Genomic DNA, 17,313 nt, shown 5'->3' with positions numbered 1-17,313 from the left:
GATATGATTTGTATGGTGATGTGCAAGTATGCATGATGTTTTTAGCTTACATACATGTTACAATATATTTTACATGTATGTTATTTACGACTAATTACATGTTTCATGATTGTTATTTTCATAAGAGTATGTCATTTCATACGACGGTTTTATGATTAGTTTTAAGGAGGTAAGCATTTGATCAGTAAGTCACGAACAAGTGGCACGACCCATACAAGTGGGTAATAGAAAAGAACAAACAATTCAACCCATGACGTGTTAGTGATCAAATAACTCATACCAGACCATAAAATTTATGAGATCTCAGTTCTTTCAGTGTTGAATGTGTTCAGAAACCGCATACTACTTGATACAAAGTTTAAAAGTTGATATGTGCAATGAAATAATTTTATTCACGCAAGTCATTAACTCAATAAACTCTATAAGCTGACTATAATATGCATCTCAGAGATATAAGATTGGAAAAGGGAAAAGGGCACTCGTAGACACTTGTCCTGTTCATTAAGTTTTAATATTTATGTATGATAAATTTTGTAACACAACAAGGTAATGGAAGAATAAGTTACATATTTATTTGTTCTAAAGTCTTCTGTTGTAAACAGTTTTTATTTACCCACTATTTTGAACTTATTACAGAAGAATACTGATAATGATATAACATTACTCATGTCAAAAACAAGGGTGTTACAAAAAAATGTAAATGTTTTTTTAAATCATTAATAATAATTTGAAATAGGTTTTTGTATTTTTTTTTGTTTTTGTTTTTTTTAGTTAAGTCATCAAAATGATGAGTCATCCACATTATCTCATTAAAGTCACACAAGCAAAAAAAAGTCAAAGGGTTAACCGGTTTAAAAGGTAACAGGTTACCCATTGTTATAATTGGTAGATTTTTTAAAATACGATGCTTTAATAAAAAATAATTTGAAAGTACATTACTGTAATAAAGAAAAACAAAAGTAAAATACTATAATAAGAACATTTATAAAAGTAGATTGTTATTTCATGCATTTAACTCCTAAAAAATTTCAGAAAAGACATTTCATAGAAAATAAATCAGATACGATATGAAGTAGGAATGTAAGTTACACCTTATTATTATATCTGTAATAAAGAAAAACAAAAATAAAATACTATAATAAAAAACTTTATAAAAATAAATTGTTATTTCATACATTTAACCCTTAATTTTTTTTTTTTTAGAAAAGACATTTCATAGAAAATAAATTAGATACGATATGAAGTAGGAATGTAAGTTACACCTTATTATTATATCTCCCGATATGGAGGATTTCTCTTCAAAATCTCATGAATTTATTTTCTTGTCGGTAGTGATGCCCAAAAACAAACACGTCAGAATTGGAGCCGGCATTATATCGCCATTAATGCAATACATATCGAGTAAGAAAAAGCGAAGATAAATACGTGTGTTGTTGTTGTCTTTGGGAGTCACGATTACGATTACGATTACGATTACGATTGCTCTCTGAAATCTGCACATCCTTCTTTTTATCTTGGTAATCATTAACCAATTTTGGGTGACTAAAACATCAACCCAATGCTGATCAAAATTGATGATTAGCTTTTTCTTGAAGTGAAATTGATCTTGTTGTATGATTTCAGTTCTTGTTTTTGTTTTTCTAGGGATTTCAATTTTGATTTGAAGAAGAAATGGAGGGAGTAGATTACTTGATCGATGAGAGGAAGAAGGCGCAGTTCGATGTGGAAGCCATGAAAGTTGCTTGGGCTGGTTCTCGTGAAACTCTTGAAGTCTCTAATCGTATGGCCAAGCTCGTCGCTAATGATCCGGTATAATTCACTTCAATTTATGTTAAGTTGTAATTTAGTTGATTTGTGGATGAAATTTAGGGTTTTAATGGTTTTGTGTTTTGGGATTATCTGGTCTTTTACTTGTTATATGCTTCCCTTCTACTAGGTATACTAAATTGATTGCGCATTCTTTCCATTCATGTTCCTTTGAAGGTGTTAGGTGATTTAGCTCCTGTCCTTTTGAATGAAAAAAGTATCTGCTTAGCTTTTAGGGTAGCTTTTAGGGGAAGATCAATCCCTACTACGACGTTGCTACTACCCTTACTCTCACCCTACCCACCCCACCGCCCAACCTAGCCCCGCCCCTAACCTCCTTAACACCACACCATTATTGTCGCCTTACAACCGTCACTCACCCCCACCGCTAACCACCATGCCACTATTGTCGTCATCATACCCAGCCACTCCCAACCACTCAGCCACCATCCCACCACTGTCGTGTCACAGCTACCACCCCCGCCCCCAACCTAACCTCCCACCACCACACAACTACTGTCACTGTCACTGTCACAACCGCCACTCACTCCTCACCCACCCTACCCCAACCCACCACTAATCACCTTGCCACGACTATCGCCGTCATACCCAGCCACCGGACCACCATCCCACCAATGTCGTTGTCACAACTGCCACCCTGCCTCACCCCACCCCTAACCTAACCACTCACCACCACCCTGCCCCTACTGCCCTGCCCTCACCCACCCCCACCCATCGAGCAGGGTGGGGCGGGGTTTAGGTAGGGTGTGTGGGGGTTGTGGGGCAGGGTTTAGGTAGGGTGTGAGGGGGTGGTGGGCGGGGCGGGGAAATGTGGTAATTGTGACAACGACAGTAGTGACATGGTGTGGTCCAAACAAAGACGGTTGTTCCAATTCTTTTGAGAGATTCCATTCCAATTCCTACCAACCAAAAGCGTGGTAAAGTTCCATCAAATTTCATTCCAATTCCTTCAAAGTCAAACTCTTTTGATGGATTCCAATTCCACCAAATTTCATTCTGTGAACCAAATCCCCGCTTAGGTTATTTGGTGTTGGGTGATTGTGTATTTTGTATTGTATGCACGAACTGTTGCAATTTTGAAAAATAAAATACAACTTTTTGATGCTTTAAATTTGTATATTTTCTCTAAAAATATATATTTATATTGCATGTTGTCATTTTATAGGTCTTTGAGAAGTTTACTAGGCCTATGCTTGGTAGGAAAGAGTTGTTCAAGAATACTCTTAGAAAGGCTGCTCATGGATGGAAGCTGATTGTTGATCTTCGTCTAACTGGTAACCTTTACTTTAATCCTGCAAGATGGTATCAAGATACCTGGTTTGTGGAAGCAGACTTCTAGACTTATCTTTCAGTTTTATGTAATCATCATTGTTTTCACTTGACTGTGCAATTCTTATTAATCTCAGAAGAAGAGGCCAAATGGCTGCGGCTTTATATCGACGAACCTGCTTACACTGATCTTCACTGGGTAATTTCTTGTCATTCCCAAGTCATTGTTATGAAATGCTAGTGATATATCAATCAATGTTTGATGAAACTGCTTATGGATCTCATTTGGGAACTTTCTTATCATCTCCAAGTCATAACTTTGCGCTCGCTATAGATCTATATTGTTTCTGAGGAGGTCTTTGGTCCTTTTCTAAGGGAATGAGGATGAAAAATGGAAATGATAAAGAATGAAATTGTTGCCTTATATTGAACCAAGCACCATTATTTGTTTTCATTTCCATTCCTTAATCCCTAATACCCCCAACCAAGAACTTCCTGAAACTATATTGATCTATTCCATGAATAAAACTGGTTGTGCCAAAAGCTGTATCAGTGTGGCTCATCTGCTGTTGTTCCTATGATTCCTTAGGGAATGTTCATTCCAGCTATAGAAGGGCAAGGCACCGAGGAACAAAAAAAGAAATGGTTGCCATTGGCGCAAAAGATGAAAATTATTGGCTGTTATGCACAAACGGAACTTGGTCATGGGTCCAACGTGCAAGGTCTTGAAACAACCGCAACATTTGATCCCCAAGCGGATGAGTTTGTTATTCACAGTCCTACTTTAACATCAAGCAAAGTGAGTAAGATGTTTATGAGGGTTTTTTTTTTTTTAATTATTTATCTCATACATCAAATGGCTTTGTAGTAAGAACCAAGTTCATTCTGTTAAAGGAACTGGAATTCTCTTTCTTTTTTCTACTTTTTGGTATTTTACAAAGTTGCATTTGCAAATGTTTGTCATTGATATTTATTTGAATTTATTTCCGTTTTCTCAATTTTACTTTGTGCTGCCTGTGTTTCTTGATGTCTAATAGTGGTGGCCTGGTGGATTGGGTAAAGCATCAACACATGCTCTCGTTTATGCTCGCCTCATAGTAGGTGGTGAATTTCATGGAGTTCATGGTTAGTACAGAATACCATTTTCATGTTTTAACTATATTTTTTCTGTAATTTCTTATACCAGTTCAATTTTCAAAAAAAAAAATCATTTTGTGGAAGGGTTGATCAATGCAAACAATTAACAATATTTTAGGCTAATTCCCATTTTATGCAATATTTTTACGCGGAATATCAATATACTTTGATTTTCATTTTCTATTACAACCGGTTTGACCATCAAATTGTGATATACTACAGAAGTTAAAATACATAAAGTCATTTCAATGGACAAAAATTGAAATATGTTGCTATTTTGTGTAAAAAAATACATTATCAAAACTAGTTATCCGCCTAAATTGCATTGCTGAAAAAACCAAAAGAACCTAGTGTATCCCACTCGAAAGTAGGGTTTGAGTGGGGTGGGATGTAGGTAGACCAGTCTTAAATTGCATTGCTATTGTGTGCATCTAACCCTTCTGTGGAAAAACAAACTTCTCCATTATTTATCATCATCATTTCGATGAAGGCTTTATTGTCCAACTAAGGAGCTTGGAGGATCACTCACCTCTTCCTGGCATTACTGTTGGTGATATTGGGCTGAAGTTTGGAAATGGGGCATATAACACCATGGATAATGGTGTGCTAAGATTTGATCATGTGCGTATCCCACGGAACCAGATGTTGATGAGGTACAGTCATATCTATATAGCTTTGTCTCTCTTATCTTCCAGTGATTCACAGTAGTTCCAACTTGATTATGTATTGTGTATCTGTCTGAAGTTATTCTTCATCAAAATCCTCGCAACCTTCATAATCTTTTTGACAAATCTTGTCTCTATAAAACCTTTCACATGCTGAGGGTCTGCACAGGAACAGCTCTCTACCCGAAGGGGTAGAGGGAAGGTCTGCCTACATCCTGCTCCCTCCCAACTTTCGAGTGGGATTGGTTTGATTTGCTTTCTGAAGTCGTTCTTTGATTTACTCAGGGTGTCACAGGTTACAAAGGAAGGGAAATACATGCAATCTGATGTTCCTCGACAACTCATTTATGGGACTATGGTGTATGTTAGGCAAACAATTGTAGCTGATGCTTCCAAGGCATTATCTCGTGCAGTTTGTATTGCTACAAGATATAGTGCCGTCCGTAGACAGTTTGGCTCACGTAATGGTGGGCCTGAGACGCAGGTTATTCAAAAACAAGAATTCACATCTTTATATGTAGACTTCATTGCAATATCTAGCTGAGTTGATTCAGCTCTTTAAATGATTGAAGATTTTGTTTTTGGTTTAGGTGATAGATTACAAAACTCAGCAAAGTAGACTCTTCCCTTTGCTGGCTTCTGCTTATGCCTTTAGATTTGTTGGTGAATGGTTGAAATGGTTGTACACGGACGTGAAGCAAAGGTTAGAAGCTAACGACTTCTCAACCTTGCCCGAGGCGCATGCATGTACTGCAGGCTTGAAGTCCTTGACAACTACCGCAACAGCTGTGAGTGTTCAATTCTTTATATATCATATATATATATATATATATATATATATGATGTCTACTATGTGCCTCTCTTAAGATTAGCCATCAACCTGGCACTTAATAAATATATAATCTCCTCGAGTTAAATCTAGAATTCACCATTCGGCTTAATTTGCTTTGTACATGTTCTTTCAGGATGGAATTGAAGAATGTCGAAAACTATGTGGTGGTCATGGCTACCTTGTCAGTAGTGGGCTTCCTGAACTCTTTGCGGTTTACATTCCTGCTTGTACGTATGAAGGGGACAACGTTGTCCTGTTGCTACAGGTGTGATATTCTAAAACTCAGCTCAAGAAAACCTTTTCTCATTAGGGTGTTGGGTTGTATCCCAATTGATGAGGTGCCTCCAGGTTACTGCTTCTTACTAGAAAGGATGACACTATTTCCATTTCTGATCTACTCATGTTGTGAATCTTGAGAAAGTAGAATGGATTTTTGGTACAGCAGTGATATCTTGTTTTCAAGCCATCTGAGTGGCTGGCCAATGAATTACTTAAAAAATCTTTTACATAGAGGCACCTAAATTGCAAATTCAAAAACCCGGACAATTTGTTGACCTCAAAAGCTTACTGAACAGTCACATCACTGGGTGAACCGCGGTTGAACTGCTATTGTCTGGTGATGTTAGAGTTGCATGATAACCAATTATTTAACAACGAAATATATAAAAAAATACCAATAAAACTTAACAAATTGGGAAACTTCTATGAAATATGATATCCAGAGCACAAACTCTCAAAAGATATGATGAAAGAAAGCCGTAAAATAACATTTTGCTCATTGTTTATGCTTTATGGGTGAGCAATCAACCATCGGGTACTCTGTTTTAAGCGGGGTTTCTGCATCTGGTTTTCAGGATAGACACCGAGTTCATTATGGTATTCTTACTGGTTGAGGTTCAACTGGCTGGTCGGGTTGGGTTTTTTATCATTGCTAAATTGCAATTACTTTCATGTTCCTGAGTGAATTAATCGGTCTTTAATGTTGCTTTGCTGGTTCAAAATTTCTAGGTTGCGAGGTTTCTTGTGAAGACAGTCTCGGAGCTGGGATATAAACAGCCAGTTGGGACAACAGCTTATATGGGACGAATGGCAGCACTGATGCAGAACAATTGTGCTGTTCGAACCGGTAAATTTTCTTCTTTATGGCTTTATTGACCACAATAAAGTTGCAATATTTAACGGCTTTATTGACCACAATGGGATGCAGCTGAGGACTGGCTAAATCCTGGTGCAATAGTTGAAGCATTTGAGGTAAGGGCTGCTAGAATGAGTGTTGCCTGTGGCCAACGGTTAGCCAAGTTTGAAAATCCAGAAGAAGGTACGTCCATCTTTGGCAGTTAATTTTTCCCGTCTGTCTTACGCCAATTATATATGACGACATGAAATGCAAGGAGGTTTTTTTCAGAGAACTGATTAAAGAAATGTTTGGCTGCTTATTAGCCAATAATTTTGAATTTTCACTGGTATATGATTTTGCTATATGGACTGTATTTTGAAGACTCGAGAAAACTAGTCAGTCATTTCAGAATGCTGATGATTAGGTTGCATCCTTACAGATAATTGCCATTCTTCGTGATTTGAAACCCTGTTTGCCCTATAGCAAAAAGGGCTTGGGCTTGTTGTCAAAAGAGATCTGGGGTTTTTTTTTCTTCTTAGTAACGAACTTACTTAAAAATGACTTTTTGAATAAGCTATTAAGGTCAGGAATTGATGAATAGGTTCTGAAATTGATCAGTCATCGTTCCCTTTGTTCGCACAATAAAAATATTATTCGTTGTTGTGAAGGTCTACACGAAGATCAAAAAATAAGAAATCATATCAAGAATTATGTACGAAAAAATTTCGAATGCTCAAGCTCAATATCATATGGGTTCGTGTTCTACCAATGAGTAGCCAGGAGCCTAAAGGAAGCACTGAGAAAGAGATTGCTTCCAAATTCAGCGTTCTTAAAGGGCATTGAGTCAATTGAAGGCTGCATCCAAGCATTCGTAAAACTTAAAACTTTCAAGTCCATGCCAAATGCTAAGTGTGCACCATTTTATGCCTCGAAACCTAGGGATTTAAATTGTGGGAGGTGGTGTGTGATCTAAAAATCACATTTCACGAAACAGATCAAAAAGGTTTAACCATGCTAAATGTAAATTCATGTCAATTTGCTACAGGTTTTGCAGAACTAGCGTCTGATTTAGTTGAGGCATCAGTTGCTCACTGCCAACTGATTGTTGTGTCCAAGTAAGCTCTACCAGTTAATATTGATAATATTTGATTTATACCACTTGATGGTGTTTAGGAAGAGATCTCCTCACACAGCACGTACTGCCCATTCTGCGGACGGGTATTATAGAAAAATAACTTTTTGACGTATTTTTACACAACCTCACAGATTTTTAGGCATTCTTCTATTAGGCAGAGGCGTTCTAAATTCTGTCAGAAGGTCGTGCATTTTTTTTTTTTTAAATGTCAAAAGGTCGTGCATTTTTTTAAAAATGTCAGAAGGTCGTTTAGCTAAATGCTCCCTTGTGGACCTAAAAGGGGTCATTTAGTTAAATGAGTTTTCAATTAGGAGCATGGCCTTTTAAAAGAAATTAACTCAATAACCTTCAAATGACCTGCCTCTGGTGTTATGCACACTGTCTCTGTAAATCTTGAAAAAAAGCACTTGTGTTTTGTAGGTTTATCGAGAAACTGAAACAAGACATCCCCGGAAAGGGAGTGAAACAATCGTTAGAGATACTGTGCTATGTCTATGCATTGTTTCTTCTTCACAAGCATCAAGGTGATTTCTTGGCCATCGGGTATCTTACGCCCAAACAGGCCTTACTTGCTAACGATCAACTCAGAACCTTGTACTCCAAGGTGAGTCATCAATCATATATTCTCTTCTCGGAGTAGTTTTCGAACTACCAATTTGCTCATTATTATCACTAGAAATATTTTGATTCAAAAATTATATTCTTATCGAAGAGTTTGTTTAGATATTTGATTAAAAAATCAAACTAGTAGTTAAGCCTTGCAATTCCCATGGGATGAGTGTAGCAAGATGATCTATTTTGTTCCATGTATTTGCAACAAATTCGTTCGGAATGTTTCATGAAATTGAGACATTTTCTTTTTAGACAAATTTCTGAGTGAAACTTATTGGTTTGTTACCATTATAGGGGCATAATCAAATGAAGAACCACAAAAAAGGTTGAGAACTGTGTAAACCACTAATCATGTGCCGTTTCGTTTTGTGAAACAATGCATGTGAAAGTACAGTTTTGTTTCACAATGTGAAACAACATTGCATTTTTCACATGCATTGTTTCACATTTCAACAGCACATGATTACTGGTTCTCACGATCCTCAATCAACCTCTTTGTGGTAGTTAAAATCTTTTTTTCTCTCTTTTCAAGGGACTTTAGATATTTCCCAAATAATTGTAATTTTTTAACCGTGTCAAAAAATGTGGCAATATGGAACACATAAATGATCTGTTTGCTGACTTCGAAAACTGCAATCTTGGTTAGGTCCGTCCAAATGCAATAGTGTTGGTTGATTCATTCAACTACACCGATCACTATCTGGGTTCAATTCTTGGGCGTTATGATGGGAATGTATATCCGAAACTCTACGATGCTGCTTGGCAAGATCCTCTGAACGATTCAGATGTAGCTGACGGCTTCCATCAGTACGTTCAACCAATTCTCAAGCAGAAGCTACACTCCGCTAAGCTATAAAACACCCGTAGCTGCCCTAAGTGTTCAAAAGATTTCGGTATTAAGATATCATTTTTACCATTTCGTTTGAAGCGGGAAGAGTAAGATAGAAGAGCCTTTAGGCCTTATGTTGATGCTGGTATGCGTCTTTACCTACTTTGCAACGCTGTTCCTGCTTTTAATCGTTGTCGAAAAAGTTGAAACGATGGTCTTCTGGATTTACTCACACCAAAATTATGTGGATTTGATTATATTTTACCATCCTGAATGAAAATTATAATAAGTTCATATGTCATTTTAGGTGAATTGATTTGATATTACTTTGTTATTCTGTGTCTAAGGGGTCGTTTACCAAACACTTATTCGGTAAGCGTTTACATGGAGAAGTCATAACCCTCGCTTATCTTACTGAATAAGATTCTCGGGCCATTAAAATATATCGTTGGTAAGGGTTTCTTATCCTGTAAGCGTTAATTGGGTAAAATTCCCGGTTTTTGTCATGGTCACGTAATAAGGGCTTACTCTATAAATGTTTGGCAAATGATTCCTAAGGTCTCGTTTGGTTTGCAGGATTGAATAGGATTTGGAATTCAATTTTGTTTCAATCCCATGTTTGTTTGGTTTGAAGGATTGTGTGGATCTGAAATCCCTCAAACATAGGATTTAGAAATGTCATTGAGGTTGTTGGTATTTCATGGTGTAATAATATTTTGGATGTTGAAAGCATTTTGTTTTATAATAATTAATTAATAAAAAGGTAGTTTAATTATTTTTAGAGTAAAGTTCTCTTTTGGTCCCTAAAATTTATCAATTTCAACAGTTTTTGTCCTTCAACTATACTTTAACAGATTTATCCATCACGCTTGACGCCCCCTCAACAATTTTCGTTCAACAATTTTCGTCCCTCTCCCTAACGCCATCTCTTTTTTCCGTTTTGATGACCTCACGTGCTTTGCACAACGAGGGTATTTTGGTCTTTACATTATTTTCTTATTTCCCCCACTTTTGGTGGATGTTTATCTCAACTAAAAATCTTACCCGGTAAGAGCAAAGACAAGAACCGAGTCTTACCTGATAAGTGAAGACGATAACTCTTACCATGGTTAGCGCTTACCAGGATAAATTGTTGCATACGATGCGTTTTAGTGAATAAAATCTTACTCAGTAAGTGAGCGATAGTGTTAAATTTTACCGGTAAATGCTTACGGGGTAAGTGTTTAGGTAAACGGCCCGAATCCTTTGAAACCTATCACCTTCCTCTTCCCTTTACGTCGCTTCGACCTTCAACCATTCATCTTCATCACACTGTCGATGCACAATACTTCCATCCAGAATCATTCTTGTACTTTCAATCACGAACCGAAGACTTTGATCCACAAGTGATATGTGGTGCGGTCAATGGGTTTAATTTGTTGTTTTTATGTTTTCCTAAATATCGAACAACGGGGTTGATTTTTTGTTTGAATCTTTTGACACGCTTGTATCCTACACTCTTATCATGGTGTTGTTTTCTCTAGATACGCAATTTTTGAATGGAAAGGTAACTTTTATCGATTACATAGATCCTGATGAGTTATCAATCCATGAAGTAAATGCCACAATGCAACAATCAGGTTATCTAAGTACTTAACTGATGTTTTACCATTTTCTAATACCAAATACTGACCTAGACTTTAGGCTCCATGCTTTTGCTAGTGATCAAGATGTAATACAGTTAGGGGCTGTTTACCCAATTGTTTACCCAGTAAGTGTTTATCGATAAGAGTCAACACTATGATTTATTTTAATGCGTAAGATTTTAGTATATTAAAACATATGAACGCAACAATTTAGTGGGTAAGCGCTTACCTATGTAAAAGCGTTGTGATGAATTAATAGGAAAAATGTTGTTTGGACGTTTTAACAAAAAAAAAATCAGAACATTTAACATAAAATATCGTATTGTCTTTTCCACAAGACACTTTTGATAAGTCTCCATGAACATATCGTTTTATAGGATATTTGATTTTGTAACACGTTTTTCAAATAATGTCATATAAAAAAATTAACAGGACATTTTATTTCAAAAGTGTCTAAAAAAACTTGTAAGGTGTTTCAAAAGCGTCATATAAACTTATTACAACGTTTTACATAAGACATACTCTTGTTTGGTCCTATAAACCTTAAGTCTAGTAAAACAATCTATTATGACATTTAAACATTTTTGATATTCTATAAACGTCCAGAACCAGACAACATCGAAAAAGTAAATTTCAATTGGTCGAACAGCGAAAATGATTCGGTTGAGTTTCCAACTTAATGACATATGCCGAAATATGGCATGTATGAATTTTATATGATGCAAATTAAAGCGATTTTGTTTTGGTCTTCATGTCATTGTCGTGCTCTCGTTATTTTCTTGGGTTTAATCTCGTATATTTTGCCGACCAAAATGAATAACATAAACTATAACAATTACGTGTTGACAGATTTTCTGCTGAAATTTATCAAACAGAGGTTGGTATAGTTTTTAACATGAAAAGATAATTACATTTATTTTTTAAGGCACATATAATTATCATGTCGAGTTATATTATATGTTATGACTAACTAGGGGTGTTAGAAAGAACCGTTGGACCGCTCAAACCGGCCGAACCAAGTCAAACTGTACCGTTTTTGGCAGTTTGGTCTGGTTTGGAAAATAGCAAAACCAGACGGTCTGGTCCGGTCTGCGGTTTGGAAACTTTTTTGGGCAGTTTGGACCAAATCGGTCGTCAAATACATAGAGAACAAAATATATCCCTAAGCCCCACATAAAGCCCAACATTTTTAACTTATAGGCTATGACCCAAATATATCCTTAAGCCCCACATAAAGCCTAACATCTAACATAATGAAATCCAAATGACTCGACGTCTAAAAATCCTTAAACCAGTAAACATATCGACACATTTGACATTTATGGTTTCCAAATTTTGAAATCCTTCAATAACTCTATCAATCTATCGATCTTTCCTAATCCATGGTTTGATTTCGGTGCACATCATCAAGACATCAACATTGGTTGATTCAACCAACTAAGATTTGGCTTCTATTTTGTTTGGTTAAGAATTCAAGACTCAAGAATTGAAAGTTGTGAAGTCATGGATTTTGTTACTCAATATTCACAGTGGAGCTGTAACTTTATTAATTTGTTAGTTTTCTAATATGTATTATATATTTATTTGTTTGGATTTTGGATTGCTTGAATTTTGGACTCAAGAGCTGCTTAATTATTATATTTATTTATTTTGATATTTTGTTTTATTAAAATCGATATTTAATTTAAAATTCTAAATTATATATGTTTTTTAAGTTTAATATTTAAAGTCTATTAAAGGCCCAAGCCGCCTAAACCGGTCAGACCAGACCGCCTTTTCGTGGTCTGTTTTGACCGGTCTGGACACTTGATATTAAATTGTTCAGTTTGAAAATTTTATAAACTGTCATTACGGTTTGGTTTGTGGTCTGAGGTGTTAAACCGTCCAAACCGGACCGCGAACACCCATATAACTAACATTGAAAATGAATATTCGAACAAACTTCTTTTTATCATACATGTCACATATAGGAAATCCGTTATTTGTCATATAAATATATGAGATGCTATAAATACATAAAACAATGTCATTTTATGAGCATCTCTAACAACTACGTTATATTTTTTCTGAATTAGAATATTAAAATTCAAAATCTATGATATTTAATTACAGAAAAAATGTAATCTCTAGCATTTAACGTGTAGTTCAGTTGACAAATGGATGAGACGACTTTGGTATGACATAAGTTTATAGAGAACTGCAAAGCATCGAGTACGTGTCATATAAAAATACGTCTTTTGAAACAACGTTAAAATTACGTCAAAATGTACATAAAATGCACACGCAAACTCCATAGTTTGTATGTTTATGATAGCCTTGTATATTTAATCGGAATGAAGAAAGATTTAAATTTTAATTCATGTCTCGTTTTTACTTCTCTCCTCCTACATTTTTATATCGACCTTCAATACCTTGTTTTATATCGGTCTCGGTCTCAAACCCTTTTAAATTTATTATTTCTAACACACACACACACACACACACACATATATATATATATATATATATATATATGTGTGTGTGGAGGTTCAAACGAGAACTCCTGTAATTCACGAGAACGCGAGAACAATCCAATAACTTCAAACTTTTTTAATTAATAAATCAATAAGAGCAATGATGTAATTAAGTAATTTTTATTTTATTTTAATTAATTATAATTATCTTTTTTTTTTTGGATTGATCACGTTCGTTTCCACTTTCTTCCCTTCCCTTGTGATAGTTGTGTGATTGTGTAACCATAATCTATCGAAATCATGATCAATCCAGTGTAACCATAACCTATCGAAACCATGAGTAATCGTTATGATAAATGTGTGATTGTCTAATCCTAACCGATCGAACCCATGATCAAATTGAGTGCACAAGTGATGTTATAATAGTAATATCACATAATTATCACACTCATATCACACCAAATCGTTTAGCGGATTTCACCCATGATCGTTGTGATAAATGTGTGATTGTCTAATCCTAACCTATCGAAACCATGAGTAATCATTGTGATAAATGTGTGATTTTCTAACCCTAACCGATCTAAACCATGATCAAATCGAGTGCGCTGTTATGATAGTGATATCACATGATTATCACACCAAATCATTTAGTCGATTTCACTCGCAATCGTTGTGATAAATGTGTGATTGTCTAATCCTAATCGAATGAAAGCATGTTCAAATCAAGTAATTGTGACAGATACCTTGAATAAATTGTGTTCTACGACTTATTCTTGCTGTTCGATTCCTGCATTCAAATCTTACGGCTTCTTCTTGCTGATCGATTCCTGTTTGCTATTTGATTTTCAGACTTTACAGCTTCTTGATATTCGATTTCTCCTTGAATTCCTTTCAATACCTTCTAATAAACGATAACTGTTGAATTAAGTGAATAACTCTAATGTCCAAGATTATAATGTGATTGTGTTTAAAATTTTATGATTTTGATTTTCATTATTACCCTTTCGAATCTCAATTTTTTTTTGAATTGTTTTAAATTTCAATCTTAATTTCAAAAATCTTTTAATTTTAATTGTTATCACAATATGAGGTTAATAAGTTGTTCTCGTGTTCCCATAATTCACAGGGGTTCTTGTTTGAACCTCCCCCCCTCTCTCTCTCTCTCTCTCTCTCTCTCTCTCTCTCTCTATATATATATATATATATATATATATATATATATGGTAAATACTTTAGGGAGATGTTTGATTAAAGTGAAAAGTCTAAAAAACCAATGGACTTTAGTTTTTTGAATAATTAAGTCATTGGACAATTTTTTGGAACAAATAAGTTCTTGGACATTCCAAAACCTGTTAAATAAATTTTTGGACTTTTTAAAACCTGTTAAATACATTCTTATAACCTATAAAACTGATTAATATGATAAAATAAGGGAAAAACATGAAAAAAAGCCAATGAACTTTTATATTTTCAGCGATTAAGTCTCTAAACATTTTTTGAACCAAAAAAGTAATCACATATATAAAATGAAACAAATATACCAAAAAAAATTACTTATATTTAAAAAAGATTATTGATGAAATATATTTTGATTAAAAATAAAAAATATTTTGTCAGTAATTTTTTAAATTAAAAAATATAAAAAAAGAATTTAAAACATATTACAGATTATATTTTTTTTAACTAAAAATAAAATATATTCCGTATATATTTTCTCTCTCATTCTCTATCTATTTTTTATATTCTCTTTATCTCTTGATCCGTATTGACTTGAAAGCAATAGTAACAAGTTTCAATCGGAACTCGTAACCATTAATGACGACTAAACACGGTGGTGCTGCTTTTAAACAAAATAGTCGATTATTATTTATTTTGAATGGATCTATGATTGTTGTTTTATGTATTTTCTTAGATTTTCTTGGATCTATAACTTTTTGGGAGTTTTGAGATCTATTTGATGGAAAAAACGAAGCCACTAACGGTAAACAATAAATGCGGAATTAACCTTCGTTAGGCTAAACTTTCCCGACCCGAATGAACCTTTGAGGATGCRAACAAATAGGGTATTTTAAATGCAAGTAAAACARCCCCCAAGACGTAAARACAACMASCACAATGAGACACGRAATTTTAGCGTGGAAAACCCCTYAAAACGAGAGTAAAAACCAYRGGACTACTAGAGCCGCTTAAAATCCACTATCACCAATATTAGAGCAATACAAAGTCTTCTCTAGATTATACTAGAGGCATACAAAACCATCATACACTTGGAAATAAGCACATCAAGATGTATGGAACCAAAATAGGCAAAAGTGAAGAGAATATCACCACAAAAGTTGCTGTGAAGAACCCCCAGAAAACCTGACCTCCAGACCTCAAAACCACGATCCGACCGTCCAAAACGTTGGCTCAGATGTTGTGAAGACACTGACCAAAAATCACGACGATCTGACCGTTCAATCTCCGGGAAACAGAGTTTTTTCTCTATTTTTGGCTGCACAATTAAAATCTAAGAACTAGGGCTGCAAGAGGGCTATATATATATATATATATATATAGACTTGGGATCATGTGAGACCAATGGTTTTTCGTGAGACCCGTAAGACCAATTCTCAACCCTTGGATTAGATTTACAGCCGTCAGATCCGAACATTTATAAACGCCACGAGATTTCTCAATAATTACAAAATTGTCACCTTGTAAGTTTTAACCATTAGATCGTTATCATATAAAGTTGATCAATGAACATGAATTGGTCTTACGGGTCTCACGAAAAACCTTTGGTCTCACGTGAACCCAACCATATATATATATATATATATATATATATATATATATATATATATATATGGGTCTTCCTCATGGGCTAAACCATAAGAAAGACCCAACAAATCTCCCCCTTTTTGCCTATGAGGAAGAGTTCGCCATTCCGGCGATCGAGCAACATATCTTTAGCTTTTCACTTGCCAAAGCCTTTGTCAACATATCGGAACCATTATCATTGGTATGAACTTTATCAAGCTCAAGCATCTTGTCTTCAAGAGCATCTCTAATCCAATGATATCTCACATCGATATGTTTTGTTCTTTTATGAAACATAGAATTCTTAGCAAGGTGAATCGTACTTTGATTATCACAAAGAACCACGTAGCATTGTTGCTTAAAGCCAAGCTCTTGCATGAAACGTTTTAGCCACAATAGTTCTTTGCACGCTTCTGTTGCCGCTATATACTCAGCCTCAGTGGTAGACAAAACAACACACTTTTGCAACCTTGATTGCCATGACACAACTCCCCCTGCAAAAGTCATCAAATATCCAGAAGTGGATTTCATGTTATCCTTATTTTCTGCCATATCAGAATCAGTGTACCCAACAAGCATTGGTTCCCCATTTCCAAAAGTTATACCCAATTTGGAAGTACCGCGTAGATATCTGAGAATCCACTTAACTGCATCCCAATGCTTCTTACCTGGGTTCGATAGAAAACGACTAACAACACCAACTGCATAGGCAATGTCGAGTCGTGTGCACACCATAGCATACATCAAGATCCCTATAGCTGAGGCATAAGGAACTCTATCCATCTCTTCAATCTCTTTCTTAGAAGTAGGGCAATCTTTATCTGTCAGCTTAAAGTTGGTAGTAAGAGGTGAACTAACCACTTTAGCTTTATCCATGTTGAATCTGCAAAGCACCTTCTCGATGTATTTCTCTTGTGACGTGTGCAACTTCTTCGAAGCTCTATCTCGAGTAATCCGAATGCCAATAATCTATTTTGATGGCCCCAAGTCTTTCATAGCAAAAGACTTGT

At 35.3% G+C, this 17,313-nt stretch overlaps 1 protein-coding gene across 4 annotated transcripts; it reads left to right on the top strand.

Moving 5' to 3' along the window:
• Window positions 1-1,405: 1,405 nt before the first annotated feature.
• On the top strand, window positions 1,406-9,744 carry LOC112520669 (peroxisomal acyl-coenzyme A oxidase 1-like). Of its 4 annotated transcripts, none has more exons than XM_025129116.1 (15): window positions 1,406-1,517; window positions 1,645-1,809; window positions 2,993-3,101; window positions 3,234-3,295; window positions 3,686-3,895; window positions 4,134-4,221; window positions 4,724-4,886; window positions 5,184-5,382; window positions 5,489-5,686; window positions 5,864-5,995; window positions 6,739-6,856; window positions 6,938-7,048; window positions 7,893-7,962; window positions 8,403-8,586; window positions 9,241-9,744. In XM_025129116.1, exons 2-15 carry the CDS (start codon window positions 1,672-1,674, stop codon window positions 9,448-9,450), a joined length of 1,992 nt encoding a protein of 663 aa, XP_024984884.1. In that variant the 5' UTR covers window positions 1,406-1,517; window positions 1,645-1,671; the 3' UTR covers window positions 9,451-9,744. The 4 variants fall into 4 exon arrangements, with proteins under 4 accessions (XP_024984884.1, XP_024984882.1, XP_024984883.1 ...); XM_025129114.1 differs by having other exon boundaries at window positions 1,455-1,517; window positions 3,180-3,295; XM_025129115.1 differs by lacking the exon at window positions 1,406-1,517 and having other exon boundaries at window positions 1,529-1,809.
• The last annotated feature ends 7,569 nt before the right edge of the window (window positions 9,745-17,313 follow it).

This window comes from Cynara cardunculus (genome assembly GCF_001531365.2).
Source record: "Cynara cardunculus var. scolymus isolate 2C chromosome LG 11, CcrdV1, whole genome shotgun sequence".
NCBI classification, from domain to species: Eukaryota; Viridiplantae; Streptophyta; class Magnoliopsida; order Asterales; family Asteraceae; genus Cynara; species Cynara cardunculus.
This window is presented reverse-complemented; position numbering and strand designations above follow the sequence as displayed.

Excerpts from the sequence above, each read along its gene's own strand:
- LOC112520669 (XM_025129114.1), top strand. The coding sequence starts at position 1,672 with ATGGAGGGAGTAGATTACTTGATCGATGAGAGGAAGAAGGCGCAGTTC. Across the intron at positions 3,102-3,179 it reads TGTTGATCTTCGTCTAACTG|TTTTATGTAATCATCATTGT; the intron begins GTAACCTTTACT and ends CTTATCTTTCAG. Across the intron at positions 3,296-3,685 it reads CTTACACTGATCTTCACTGG|GGAATGTTCATTCCAGCTAT; the intron begins GTAATTTCTTGT and ends ATGATTCCTTAG.